This window comes from Salminus brasiliensis, chromosome 13 (genome assembly GCF_030463535.1).
Source record: "Salminus brasiliensis chromosome 13, fSalBra1.hap2, whole genome shotgun sequence".
NCBI classification, from domain to species: Eukaryota; Metazoa; Chordata; class Actinopteri; order Characiformes; family Bryconidae; genus Salminus; species Salminus brasiliensis.
The window spans coordinates 32,924,599-32,939,423 of record NC_132890.1 but is presented as its reverse complement, the minus strand read 5'-3'; the positions used below and the strand labels follow the sequence as shown (position 1 = coordinate 32,939,423).

General features: G+C 41.9%; 1 protein-coding gene across 5 annotated transcripts in view; it reads left to right on the top strand.

Annotated features, from left to right (window-relative positions):
* plch1 (phospholipase C, eta 1) overlaps positions 1-14,825 on the top strand; it is an 87,418-nt gene that overhangs the window by 20,599 nt on the left and 51,994 nt on the right. For all 5 annotated transcript variants that reach the window (XM_072694975.1, XM_072694974.1, XM_072694973.1 and 2 more), the window contains exons 2-3: positions 8,129-8,275; positions 12,084-12,329. In XM_072694975.1, the coding sequence (XP_072551076.1) occupies positions 8,129-8,275; positions 12,084-12,329 (393 nt within the window). The remainder of the gene's footprint in view (positions 1-8,128; positions 8,276-12,083; positions 12,330-14,825) is intronic.

Here is a 14,825-nt window from a genome sequence, read left to right as displayed (position 1 = left end):
GAGGAGAGGAAGAGAGAGGGAGGAGGAGAGGAAGATAGAGGGAGGAGGAGAGGAAGAGAGAGGGAGGAGGAGAGGAAGATAGAGGGAGGAAGATAGAGGGAGGAGGAGAGGAAGATAGAGGGAGGAGGAGAGGAAGAGAGAGGGAGGAGGAGAGGAAGATAGAGGGAGGAGGAGAGGAAGAGAGAGGGAGGAGGGATGGAGTGAGAAAGAAAAAAGGAGTGAAAGAAGAGAAAGAGAGATAGTAGAGAGAATGAGAGAGACAGAGAGGGAGAGAGGGAGGAACGCTGAGTGTTCTGCAGGGAGGTCCTGAGAGGGGTTTTTTTTTTTGAGGACCAGTTGAGGATTGGAGCAGGAAGATGATGGTTCTGCTTCCACTGGACTGAAAATCAATAGTGCTCAGTGTCCCACAGAGAGACCCTCACAGACTTCAGCAGCACTGATTGAGTTATTCTTAACCTGCTGTTGCATAACAGCGCTGAATTACACGAGAAAGGTGTGTGTGTGTGTGTGTGGAGAGGTGGGAGAGGTAGATGGTTTATACAAATGTGTTTCTCCTGCCCGCCGTGTTCTACAGTGGAATGTAAGTAATGATCTCACCTACTACAGCTGTGCTACTCCGCCTTCAGCCCAGAGAACGTCCTCACTGCGTTCTCCAACAAACACCAAACACTCAAACTTTAGAACGTCGCCACTTATTCACACGGTTCTGCAATGATCTCATCCAGTCACACTGTTCTCCAGGTCACACTGTTCTCCAGGTCACACTGTTCTCCAGGTCAGACTGTTCTCCAGGTCACACTGTTCTCCAGGTCAGACTGTTCTCCAGGTCAGACTGTTCCCCAGGTCACACTGCTCCAGAGTGTTTTCACATATAAACACCATTTTAGGATGTTCTACCCCTTTCACACTGTTCTAGGAGAATGTTCTAGAATACTACTGTGTTGGCAGTAGTACAAACTATCCTAGAATGTTCTCATTCATTCACACTGTTCTAGATGATTCTCATTCATTCTCACGGCTCTAGATGGTTCTTATTTATTCACACTATCCTAGAATGTTCCTATTCATCAGTACAGTTCTAGAATTTTTTTATTCATCAATACAGGTCCAAAAGGTTCTAATTCCTTCACACGGTTCTAGAATGTTCTCAGTCATTGACATGGTTCCAAAATGTTCTTATTCATTCACACGATTCTAGAATGTTCGTCTTCATTCAGACTGTTCTAGAATATTCTCATTTATTCACACGGTTCTAGAATGTTTTCATTCAACAATACAGTTCTAGAAGGTTCTTATTCATTCACACGTTTCTCGATCGTTCTTATTCATTCTGTCTGTTCTAGAATATTCTTAGTCATTCACACGGTTCTAAAATGTTTTCATTCAACAATACAGTTCTAGAAGGTTCTCATTCATTAACACATTTCTAGAATGTTCTTATTCATTCACACGGTTCTAGATTGTTCTCCCCTATTCACTTTGTTCTTGAATTTTTCACACGTTCACACGATTCACCCACCTATACACACTGTTCTAAAATGAGGCCATCCATTGACACTGTTCTAGAAGGTTCTTCCTAATTCTGTACTGTACTGTACTGCATGAATGGAGGAGAATATTCTAGAACACTGACTAATGGTAACTGAGAACTGATCAGTGGTGAACATGGTCGGGGTGGCTGATAATTGTGCAGTAGCAGATGGGCTGTAGGCTGTAGTGGAGCTGTGCTGCAGGTAGAGTTCACTAAGTGGCCAGTGAGTGGACACAGACACAGTACGGTTCTAGCAAAGTGGACAAAGAGTGTAAGTCTCTGTAATTGCTCCTGTTGGATTTAATCAGTAGAGCGTTTGGCACTCCATTACAGTTTTGACCATCATGGTAGAAAGTGGACGCAGCCTCAAGAGGGACTCTGTTCTTTTTCCTGCTAGCCTAATTACTTTCTCTCCAAAACATGAAGAACAGTGGAGAACTCTGCTGGAGGGAACGGTGTTGGACTAAGAATCAAACATGAGCTCAGATAAAGACTGGGAAGTAGAAAAGAAGTAGATAAGTTTGAGGAATCCAATTAGAAACTGCTGTCGAGCGGATTCTCCCCGAGAACATTTTAATTCACTTAGTGCGGTTTAAATGCGCCGGCTGGATCTGTGGCCTGATTCTTTCACAGTGAGAATACATAGCTTAAAGATGAAGATAAGCTCTTGTACAGTAACACGATGGGAAGACCCCCCCTCCCCCTCTCTCCCCCCGTGTTCCCTTAAGAGCAGTCCAATGATGCCCGTTATCCCCAAAGGGAGAACAGGTTTTCTCTCTCCCCAAATGTAGTCAAATGTTTGGTGTCTGAAGTTTACACATTTCACCTTGGACTGGAGCTACAGTCTCAGAAAAAAGGTACTAGAAGATCAATGTCACTGTTACAATCCTTCATATTTTGATGTTTATTAATTATTTATTATTCCCTGTTCTGATTGGTTGATCTATCTTTGTTCTGATTGGGGGGGAGGGGGAGGGCTTGTGACTTGAGTCACTTGAGTGGGCGGGGCTAGACTTGCTGTTTGTGACATCAAAATACCTTTGAGACTGATATATGCAAACAATCCCTGTTCTGATTGGATGACCTATCTTTGTTCTGATTGGGGGGGCCCTTGTGACTTGAGTCTCTTGAGTGGGCGGGGCTAGACTTGCTGTTTGTGACATCAAAATTAGCTGTTCATCTAAGACTGAGTAGTGAACAGTCTAATTAGTACATACTCCTAAGAAGGGTTCTGCAGTGGTATTTAGTAAAGGCCATGGTTCTATACAGAACCCCGACAGTCTTAACGAGGTTCCTTACACACAAGGAAAACTAGTTCAAGCCCCTTTGTTCTATAGTGCTATGTATATTTTCGCTGCCTTACTCTGTGTAATTTCAGGTCAAGTGTGATCCACTATGGCTTTCCCTGGTCTTGATACGGCTATGATTTGATGTAGTGCTGTCAAAATGCTGTGTAGTTGAAAAGTGATTGGAGTGCTTGGAGTCATGTGTTGATATGAGGTCCCAACGTCATGGCCTTCATTACAAACAACGGTTTTTAATTTTCTAAAGCAACTGTGGCAGTAATTTAATTTAATTTTTAATTTAATAACACTGAGGACATTTCAGTATCTGTAGAAAGTGAATCTCCACTGATTTTGCATGAAAAATGACCCTCTATTGTCCACTAATAAAAAAAGTTGATGGAACGCGCTCTGAAGCAATCATGCATTGGCCCACAGGGGGACGGTCTGGGGTGGAGCTTCACTCAGTCACATCAACGTTGACCAGGATAGAAGAGAAGCTAATCAACGGTCTTCCTTTTTTTACAGCTACCAGATTGTGCTGGTGAAAGCAGCCTTACTCTTAGCCAATCTCAGTTCTGTGTTCCATCGTTATTGTCCTTATGATCCGGACGTCCTGTTGTTTTGTTTTAATATCTGAGTAAACAAGAAACACATAAAAGCAGAGAGAGAGAGGAAACGAGTAGTCGTCCCAGTCCAACCTCGGCCCACTTTCACTATCAGCGTTCCGCAGACTGGGCTCCAATCCACAATCCAATTAGTGCAGACAAGTGTATAAAAGACAACACTCTCTCTCACCCACTCGTTCATCCTGTCACTCTCCCTGCCTTTTAGTCTTGCTGCCTCTCTCTCTCTCTCCCTCTCTCTAGGTGAGTAGATGGATTTCTGGGTGATTGGTAAGGGGTTGAAAGGGAGGATACTGGACGTTTTGCTGCCTATAATCTGAGTTGGATTCTGGCGGAACACAATGGCCCTGTTTGTGTTATTTTTACCCATAATCCCTCCCGAATGAGTGCCAGTCCCCATGGGCTCAAACCTGAAATCTCTACTGTGTGAATTGGAGCACACTGACCTCACCACTCTCTCTCTCTCTCTCTTGTGTTTTCCTAGCCTCACAAGCCATTCTTCTGTTAGTCCAGAACCAACTCCTTTGACAGGAAGACCCCATTTGACTAAAATGCAAAATGACCAATCACAGTCTATGTGATATTAAAAGAACCCGGGACTCATCGGATCAGCCGACCTTCTTCTGGTGCTCCAGTTTACAGGTCCAATGCTCACATGCCATTGTGGATGCTTTGTGGGCCCTGTTTCCAGTTTGTGGTTTGACCCTCCTCAGACCAAACCAAACACACAGTCACCACTACTAACTGGGAGCACCCCACAGACCTTGCCATTTCAGAGTTCCAAAATATCTGGTCACAAGGTTTTGGCACACCTGCCCATTTCCCTGCACCCAACACATCATGTTCCATAATGTTGAGTTTGATGACTGACTAGAAAAGTGTATTTCCTAAAGGAAACATGGAATTAATGTTGGTTTAAGTAGTTCCAGACAGTTGCTAGGCTGTTCCTTTGTGGTTGCTATAGCATTCCAGGTGGTTTCTGTGGTGTTACTAGCTTATTTTTATGATATCCTAAGTGGTTGCTAGATGTTTTTTACAAGTGTTGCAGTGTGTTTGCTTTGGTATCCCAGATGGTCCCTATGGTGCCTCAGGTGATTGTAAATTGATTTCAGTGATACCCCATGTGGTTGTTTGGGTGTTACTAGTGCTGAGTGGATGCTGGAGTGTTGCTAGGTATTTGTTAGGCAGTTGCTATGGTATCCTAGATGGTTTCTATGGTGCCTCAGGTGATTGTCAAGTGATTGCTGTGCTACTCCCTGTGGTTTGTTGGGTGTTTCTAGTGCTAACTAAATTGGTGCTACAAAGTCGCATGGCAATTGCTGTGGAGTTTTTAGTGGTTGTTAGGGTGTTGCTAGGTGGTTGCTAGGCAGTTGCTATATTATCCCAGATGTTTGCTATAGTGGTGAAGTGTTTGTTTTGGGTATTACTAGTGTATTTCTATCATTGTGATATAAGAAGGAGGCACACACTTTTGCACCCCATTTATTTCAATGGGGAAAACCATTGGGGGAATCTCCAAAAATTCAAAATCCAAGCCTGAATCACATCAGACTGAACAATCTGTTGGAGTTGGAATGGTGTCAATATTGCGAAAAACTGTGTGACGAGTTACAAAGAGCCACTGTCCAATTGCAACATAGGATCCACAGCATTAGTCCAGCTGTTGGGTCACAGTGCTTCCATTTATCCAGCTGCTGGGATGCAGAATCCACATGACTGCTCCATCTGATCCCATTATTCCAGACTGGGAGTGAGGGGCAGGCGAGGGTATACGATAAGCGGGGTGATTATGTTGCATAAGGCAGATTGAGTAGGAGGGAAGTGTGTATGTATGTATGTGTGTACTTCTATGTGTGTATGTGTGTTATTTTTGAGTTGGATCATGAGGTGTTTGAGGAGCCTCCGGCTTACTTCCACACCCACCGTGGGCTGGGGTAGAGGGAAGGGCTCTTTAGACGTTGTGTAACAATCTTCTCTCGCCTCTGGCAAAACATCAGCTCCCATTGCGGCGCGTGTGCACGTGTGTATGTGTGTGTGTGTGTGTGTGGATAATTGCCTGTTATTTCATTCCTCACTAAGACCTACCTAAAATAATTCAGATCATGCTCTTTTTTTCAGCTTCTGTGCAGCATCCAGATGATTGTATGTGTGTTAAGTGTGAAATGTTTTCGCTGTTTTAGGAAACATTCACGTATTCCAATGTTACTTATTTTAGATTAGATGGGTGTGTTGGATGGAAGGGTGGGAAATATGATCCACATCCATATAATTACAAAACTGTGCATTTTCAAATCCTTGTTTTAGTATTTTGAACAAAATCCATCTAAAATAGGTACAAATATCCAATAAAGTGTGTATATATCATAGCAAAATAAATATTCTTGTAATTAAAAGAATAATTAAATGAGACCTGTCGCGGTTCTTTCTTCTCCGAAAGAGAACTTCTTTTAAAAAGGAGACTCGTGACCACCGTCTTTCAGTTGTAACAATGAGACATTTTATTCCAATCAAAAGTACATTGTGGAGAGAGTCCGTCAATTCTGGGTGCCCCTCTTCTCAGACACAGCTTGACCCCTTAACATCTCAGTTACGTACAACCAAAAGTATGTCCGATCTAAACAACATATAATCCTTCGGTTCATGTACAGTTTCTCACATTAGGTCTGGGAACGGATCCCACTCTCCTTTCCAAGTCTATCCCATGGGCCTCACCATATCATCATCATCATCATCATCTCAATATCCTCAACTCCATACCATTCCTTCAGGCCTGTGAACATCTGCATAGCCAATAAACATACCACAAACCTTTAATGAACATACCATAATTCAAAACATACCAATTACTCTCCGCTTCATACAGTCTGTATATGTAAACTAAATTTGAAACTTAGGCCTTTTTGAACCCATTGTCACCAAAAAAGTCACCAAAGTATTTACATCTCTCCGCCTACTCAGTCTACAGTCACTTAGTCCCACCCACCATCATCAAAGTTATGCGTGAGGCGTAAGTAAGTAAGTGAAGTAAGGCTTGATTTAGCCTGAATTCCAGACACTTTTTAAATAAGGCCAGTACACGTCAGACCAATCCGAACAGTTGTAAAGGCAAAGGGTTCATTGTCGTAAAGGCAAAGGGTTCTTTAGTATAGGCTACAACTACTACACTACAAAGAACCATTGGAATATTTAAATAGTCCTATGGTTTGGTACTGAGCACTATGATGGCACACTTGGTATTGGTATCATAGTCATTTTTCCTGTATCATGACAACCCTATTATCGCCATCACTTTATCACCCGAGCCTAGTTGAAGGGTATACTGGTGTGTGAGAGAGAGAGATACTGTGTGTGTGTCTAATATTGTGCCTACAGCAGGTACAGAACCAGCCCCCCAGTCCCTCAAGCACAGATTGTCCTCTTCATCAACTATGTTCTGATGAAGACTCTCCAGGCTAACTGTGCTGCAAACGAATCGAGAGGGCACATTCAGAAGTATGCTCTCTCTCTCTCTCTCTCTCTCTTTCCTGTGCTGTCTCAAGCACACTCCTGTTTTCTCCGAGAGGCAGAGCATCTTCACTTTGAGGCTGGGAGAGACTCCAGCGCTTGTGAGGCTGACTGTGCTGTGAGTTCAGCTCCCCGTAGACCCACCATCACTCGCTGTTAGCAGAATGAATGCAAGGTTGCCAGAGAACTCTGCAGTGTTGCATCAGTGGAGCTTTCCGTGGTCTTAAGCAAGAAAACTCTCTGCGTTCTGCTCTAGTTATGGAATTCAGCGCAAATCTGTTGGTTCTGTGTCCCAGGCTGTCCCCCCGGGCCTGTCTGTAATCACCTCAACCCCTCCAGGGTTGGGCCATGTTCATTTCTCAAACTTTAGACATCAGAAATGACACTCTGTAAAAAAAAGTGGTAAGACACTGTATCGGTTTTCTCCACAAGCTCCGTTCACATGGCGGACAGCTGCTCAGTCTGTGTGTGCTCACTGCAGCTCTGCGTACAGACTAAGGGTATTATCACTATAAAAAGCAGTAGTAAAACTGTAGTCCACACTGTGGGGGTTAAACTTTGGCGATTAATCTGTGGTTCATCCATGTCCCGAACTGTTGGAGGTGATCAATTTGGATCACAAATTATGTAATTATTATTATTCAGGATTTAAATTTTACTGTGGGGATCTAGTGCTTTGCAGGAGGCAGTGTTGATACACCATGCTTTGTTATTTTGCTTGGGTTATCAAAAAGCTTGAATGCTTTTTGCTGTAATTTCTTAGCATAGCAGCACTTTTACTGTGACCAGGGATCAAAAATAAGACCTTTAGACCAATCTTATGTACAACACTCTATTTATTTATAATAATGGTGTTTGTATTTATTGTGAAACCATGGGTCTCAAAAACCTCGGACAATGACTGTTCATATTGACATAATACAGTCATCAAATCAGCCCAACCTGCTCCGCCCTGCCCAGCAGTAAAGCATCAGAATGTGGTCAATTACTGTGCTGTTCACATCCCAATTGCAGCGCTGGGCATCGACCTGTCAGCTAAAAATACCTGCTGCTTCAACCACCATCCACTCAAATATCTAAGTGTCTGATTCCAGTTTGGCTGGCATCCAATTTTGCCTCAGTTGTCACTTACCATACCATTTGTGTGTGTGTGTGTGTGTGTGTGTGTGTGTTTGTCTCCACAGTTGAGCGATGTATGACTGTGATGCAGTCAGGCACTCAGATGGTGAAGCTGAAGAATGGCTCGAAAGGCCTGGTGCGCCTCTTTTACCTGGACGAGCATCGGTCCTGCATCCGCTGGAGACCGTCACGCAAGAGCGAGAAAGCCAAAAGTAAGACACACACACACACACACACACACACTTAGTGGAGTTATTCCATGTCCTTCAAAATAATTGGGGAAAACAGGGCTCAGCTTTGTTTGTCTTTTACACAAACTGGAGCTTACACAGGATTCAGATTTTCTAATAATAGTGCGCTCATTTTGGTGTCTGATTAGATGCTGGATGATCTGATAAAGATGCTGGATGATCAGATAAAAACTGATCAGTGGACTAAAGTGTACAGAGTATAAATAAAAAGTATTAAGTGACAAAGATACTCAAGTAAAGTACAGACTTCAAATAATTACTTAGGGCCAGTTGCAAAGTGCTTGCATTTGCCCTTGAAATTATTCAGCCCCCTATTGCAAATCAGATTTATTAACCACTAATAAAGCCTATGTCCCACCGCTGGGCCAAAAGTCTTATTACAAACTTCTGTTCAAATCTGGTTTCTATCAGAACCAGTTCAGAACGGTGGTAAATATACTCAGTATTAAAATCTGCATTAATGCAATCAAGAAAGTCCAGGTTCTTCTTATCTGCAGCTGCAATATTTGCCTTGATGTTCTACTCAAACACATCATAAATGTCTTTATGGGCAGTTAGCGTTCTCCTCCTGTGACTTTGCGTTTGTGGCAATTCAAGAAGATGTCTTTAATGGCTTGGAGGAAGCACATGCTAACCTTCATCCTCCCAGCACTGGTAGCATTGCATGATAGAGGGAGTCCTAGGTAGGGGTTAGGCAATGGAAACCACGACAGTAAGAGAAAATTGCAAATCCAGGTGTCATATTTTAAAATATGAGCATCACAATGATTTTGCAGTAGGTATTAGCCTTAGCTCATGGCTTACATGTTGTAAGGCATGTTCTCGTAATCGATACTGTTTTAATGCTAAAGCAGCATAAACTCTACTGGCTTTACGGTATAGACCGGTTTATGTAAAGCTGGTCAGCGCAGGTCAGGCTTTATCCTGTGTAAGTGCTGGCATTCATCATGACCCACAGGCCGGTTAGAAGGAAGAAATTCATCACTCTTCTCCACACTTTAGTTATCATAGCGGCAGTGTTACATCCCAGCGGACGAAGACCTGATACAATGTAAAGTGCTGATTTCTTCCTCTCAGTCTCTCTCTCACTCTGCTAGCTTCTTATAGCGCTGTTGCGTTCAGAACCTGCCTGCGCAAGATAAGCCTCTTTGTTAGTCTCTATTTGCATTTAATTAAGCAAGGAGCAGATTTTGTCTGGAAAAGGCACTTCCTGTTGACAGCCCCGATGCGGTGGAGCTCCTCCACTCCGCCGATGGAGTGCTCAGATAAGATGGTGTTGGGAGAAGAGCAGATTATTATCGGCGAGGGTGGAACACTTCATACCTAAGCTGACATTTGAGTTTATGAGCAGCACTAGTGTGGTTACAGAACTTTCTGTTCTGTTAGGGTCACTGTAAGGATCTGATCTGAGGTTTTTTGGCCTCCAGCAGTGTCTTAGAGAGAGAGAGAGACACAGAGTGGGTGAGGGAGAGTGTGAGAGAAAGAGAAACCTCATTACACAGTTGTCGCAAACAGACCCGAGGAAAACAAGGCAGGGGCAAATGGGAGGACAGCTTGTGTCTCTCTGAATAAGTGTTTACCAGCAGTTATACAAGCTAATGTGTTTGTTACAGACAGCGCACGTCCGTGCCAGCATCACCATTCGACTACATAGTGTCCAGAGATGTACAGTAAGGAAGTAGAACTAAAATACTGTATCTGTATCTACTGGAGTATTATTGTTTGTCCTACTTCCACTTTTACTTCACCACATTACATTACTCGTTACAGTTATCAAAATGCTACAGATCATTTCAAACCCACATTATCACCACGCCAGAGCGCTAGATGGCGCTGTCACCGGGTTCGATGAAGCCACCTCAAGATGGAGCAGAAGTTCAAGTTTCAAGTTTCAGGTTTATTTGTCATTGGCACAACATGTCAGGACATTTATGCATTGAAATACTTGTGGTGAGGCTCAGGTTGATGCTCTACAGGAGGACAAAACTATATACATAGTAAACATATTAAAATAAAGTTATATAAAAATTATATTAAATAAATACAAAATACACAAAATATACACAGAATACAGAATATACAAAGTAGAAATTTTCTGATAACGATCTGAGAACGATCGAGCGATCAAACCGTGAGCGAGCATGCTGCCGTTCTTCCTCTCACTCCGCTGCTGCAGTGAGGACACTAACGCTAGAGCTCTGTTAGTTTATCTCCAGATGAAGAAGAAGATCCGCCAGAAGAAACTCCTCCATCTTCACCTCCTGCAAATACTCATATGTTTCCAAATGGGCTGAGATCTTTCAGCTGTGGTTGAGTTTACAGAGAGTGAAGCTCAGGGATTTAGGCTGCTCTCCTCACTGGTTTTACAGATGAAACTCTTGTATGTGGCGGGTCAAGTCAGGTCTGAGTTTGTTTAGAGAGTGAACTGAAGACTCGTGTTCATGAACTCTGTCTTCTACAGTCCTGTCCTTCTACTACAGCCAGAGGAACTGTGACTGTGCTTAAGTCTGAGCATCTGAACTAATATAAATACTGATACCCAAACTTTTAACTGCTGGAAGAACTACAGAACACAGTACTGTACTTTTACTTTCAGTATTTAAGTAGTGCATTTTAGAATACTAAACTACTTGCAGTACTTAAGTACAAAAATATTGAATACTTCAGTACTTCTACTTAAGTCTGGAGCTTAAAGATCACTTTTTTGATAGATTACTTATACTTTTACGCAAGTCTGGGTCTCTAGTACTTTATGCATGTCTGATAGTGATGAAACTCATTGCCTAAATGAATCGAATACTCTCACACTCTTGCTGTGTTTTCATTTTAGTCAATAATGGCGCTTTTCCACTGAATGTTACCTACTCTGCTCGACTCTACTCGCTTTTTGGTACCTGGTTCGTTTTCCACTCCCACAGCACCCCCTTAAAATGTAGCTAGTGACGTCCCAAAGCACCATCACTTAGTTTTTAATCTTCTAAATGACCTTATCTGAACAGATACAGAACGGTTATTTTGTTTAAAGCAATCCTGTTAAGAGAGTAAAGAAAAATAATTGTGGTAAATAAATGGGAGCTATCTATGTTAGCGCCACGCTAGCTGGGTTAGCTCTGCGCTGTTTGCTATTTTTGCTATTAAGTTAGCTCTATCTAGAAAAGACTAGAAAAAAGTGTCACATATTTCCTTTTATTTATCTGTTTGTAGATAATGCTTAGTTTAAAGGCTTAATCTGAAAATGCATTGTTTATATTGTAGCATTAACCACTTAGCCAGCCAGCCAGCCAGCTAGCACTATATATAGTATACACTTGCTTGGGTGATCTACTACACTCTTAATAGTTAAAGTGCCTTGGAGTAATGACATGTCATGGCCTCTCGTTTTTTATTGTTAATGGTTTAGAAATTAAGAAGCATTTAACTTGGAAATTAGAGAAAACACTATGGAAACTGGCATTTTTTGCTCTCTGGAGTATAATTGATATAGAGAGATATAGCTGAGAGATATAGAACCATCACTGTGAACTGACGTGGTACAATAATTTAACCGTAATCCATACAAAGATAACTCAGATTTCACAGTGTTGCTCAGTTCTCGTGAGTGTTATCCTGCCCGCTTCTCCAAAGTTACATACTGCAGTGAGCAGTGTGCTGAGCCAGGGGTATGCAACGACAGCCTGCAGAAAGAGATACAGTCTGTGAGGGAAGGGAAAATTTCAAGCCTGGCAATGTACTGACTTAGCTTTTCTATTGCCGCTCTGCTCCTTCACAGTCACCATTGACTCGCTCTACAAGGTCACGGAAGGTCGTCAGTCAGACATCTTCCATCGTCATGCTGAAGGGAACTTTGACCCCAGCTGCTGTTTCACTATTTACCATGGAAATCACATGGAGTCTTTAGACCTGGTGACATCCAACGCAGAGGAGGCACGGACATGGGTGACGGGACTCAGGTATCTGATGGCCGGCATTAGTGATGAAGACTCACTGGCCAAGAGGCAACGGACCCATGACCAATATCCTTTAAAGATGGATGGACGGGTGAATGGATGCTTTTGATTGATTTAACATTTGGAGTTCTGGAGTTATTATCATTATTTTAATGTAATTGTGTAATTACATAGTTACATAGTTAATTACATAATTAAATCTAGTTAATGTTTTTACATTTTTATCACTGCACTGCACTTTCAACTGAATTTCCTCTGTGGCTTGAATGAAATATGGCTATGATAGTCTAAATGGATTGAAATGAGTTCTTTTGAGACTTTAGTTAGCTAACAGTTGAAGACTGCCTTGAAGAGTCAACTGACCAAGATATTGAGATTCACTAAAGTTGAGAAGTGAGAGAGAGAGGGAGGACAGAAAGAAAGATAAAAGCGAGGCAGTGATAGACTGTAAGAGCAGACTGACTCAGAGATTGTGTGTATGGGGTTATGAGGAGCCAGCGCTGGAGGAATATCTGTTCTCTCATGCACTGCAAGCAACTCTTATGAAGTGCCGTCTTATATGAAGGACTAGAACTTGCCTTCACATCAGAACAGTTCTATTCTTCTCTAGAATGAAACTGAAATTTGGATTCGATCATAGCTTATAAATATTCTCTGCTTCTGTAGCCAATGAAAGTTGTCTCCAAACTTGATCGTATCCCAACATCACTCTACCTAATTCCTGAATTGTTGCTGGACAGAGTTTTGTCTCGACTCAGCTGCAATCTGACAAAGTTCTGTCTGAACCTGGTTGTAGCACAAGAGATCCTGTCCAAAACTGACTGGGGCCCAACAGTATTCTGTGTAACCCATCTAAATTATGTCCCTACCTTGTATTCCGACTAAATTCTGCACAGCTAACTGTGTCGTAATAAAATTCTACTCTGTCCAGCTGGAATCCAACAAAAGTCTCTCCCACTCTATTCTACCAAAATGCTGATCTTATCCAACTCTATTTCACCAAACGTCTGCCTCACCCAACTATGTTCTAACAAGTTTCTGTCTTACCCAATACTATTCCAACAAAATTCTGCCCCTCCCAAATGTATTTCAACAAACCTCTGTCCCACCCACATATATTACTAAAGCATTTTGTCCCACTCTGCCCAATTCCAGCAAAATTCTGTCCCTGTATACCATAAAAAATCTTTCTTAACCATCTCTATTTCAACAAAATTCTATCTCTTCCGGTTGCATTCCAAACAATCTGTCCCACCCAACTATGTTCTAGCTAATTTCTGTCTTACCCAACACAATTCCAACAAAATGACCCTCCCTAATGTATTGCAAAAGCAATCTGTCCCACTCAGCTCTATTCCAACTACATTCTGTCCTTTTCACAACTGTATCCCAACAAAGTTTTGTCCTTTGTGTTTTAAATGCCATCTTATATGCACATTTACATAAGTATTTAGCTGACTTACATGGTTACTCATAATACAGAGGTGGGCCAGTGTAGTGTTAGGAGTCTTGCCCAAGGACTCTTATTGGTGTAGCGCACTCAGACTGGGAATCTGTTGCTCTCTCCTGCTATCTGTTGCGCCACACCAACCACATATGAAGGACTAGAACTTGCCTTCACAGCAGTGGAGAGAGGAGGAAGAGGAGAACTGAGAAGAGGAGAGAAGAGAATAATTGCAAGGTTCCAACACTTGTAGTACCTTAAATAAATAATTTAGTCAGACTACCGTTTTACAAATTTCGACAGAATTTCACGTCTACATCCATTACAGTAAATTATGGGAAGTTCCGGTCAGTAAAACATGATTAGGTTACAGCTTTGCATCCTTTATTTAAATAAAAAGAGGCTTGTTTTTGTTTAGCTGTAGCTTAACTCCACCTTTCCTCTCCATTAATTGACAACTTAAAAGCTGATAAAGAATGGGGGAGTAATTGAGTATAATTTTTTTTTCTGTGACGAATAAATGACATAAAATATATTTATTTATTTATGTAAATATTTTTAATTTGTGAATTCATGCCCAAAAACACTCATTTAATGCTTGTTTAACAAGCCCATTTACAACCCTGTTATTTTACATCAGCTATGCAAAGACTGCGCAAAGGCCGAATCACAAGGTCTGGTTCATGTAGCAACCTGCATTTCTGAGAACAGTTCTACTCTTCTCTAGAATGAAACTGAAATTTGGATTCAAACTCGAACATAGCTTATAAATATTCTCTGCTGCTGTAGCCCCATGAAAGTTGTCTCCAAACCTGATCGTATCCCAACACAACTCTATCTAATTTATGAATTGATGTTTGACAGAGTTTTGTCTCTGTCTGAACCTGATTGTGGCTCAAGAGACCCTTTCCAATAAAATTGTCCCACCAAGAAAACTGTGTCCCACCCAAAAATCGCATTCAGACGCGGATGTAGACGCAAAATTCTTTTTGAATGTGTAAAACAGTAGTCTTTAATTAAATTCTTTATTTAAGGTACTACAAGTGTTGGATCCTTGCAAGTTTTCTCTTCTCTCCTCTTCCTCCTCTCTCCACTCCTCATGAACTGAGTGCATTTGAAG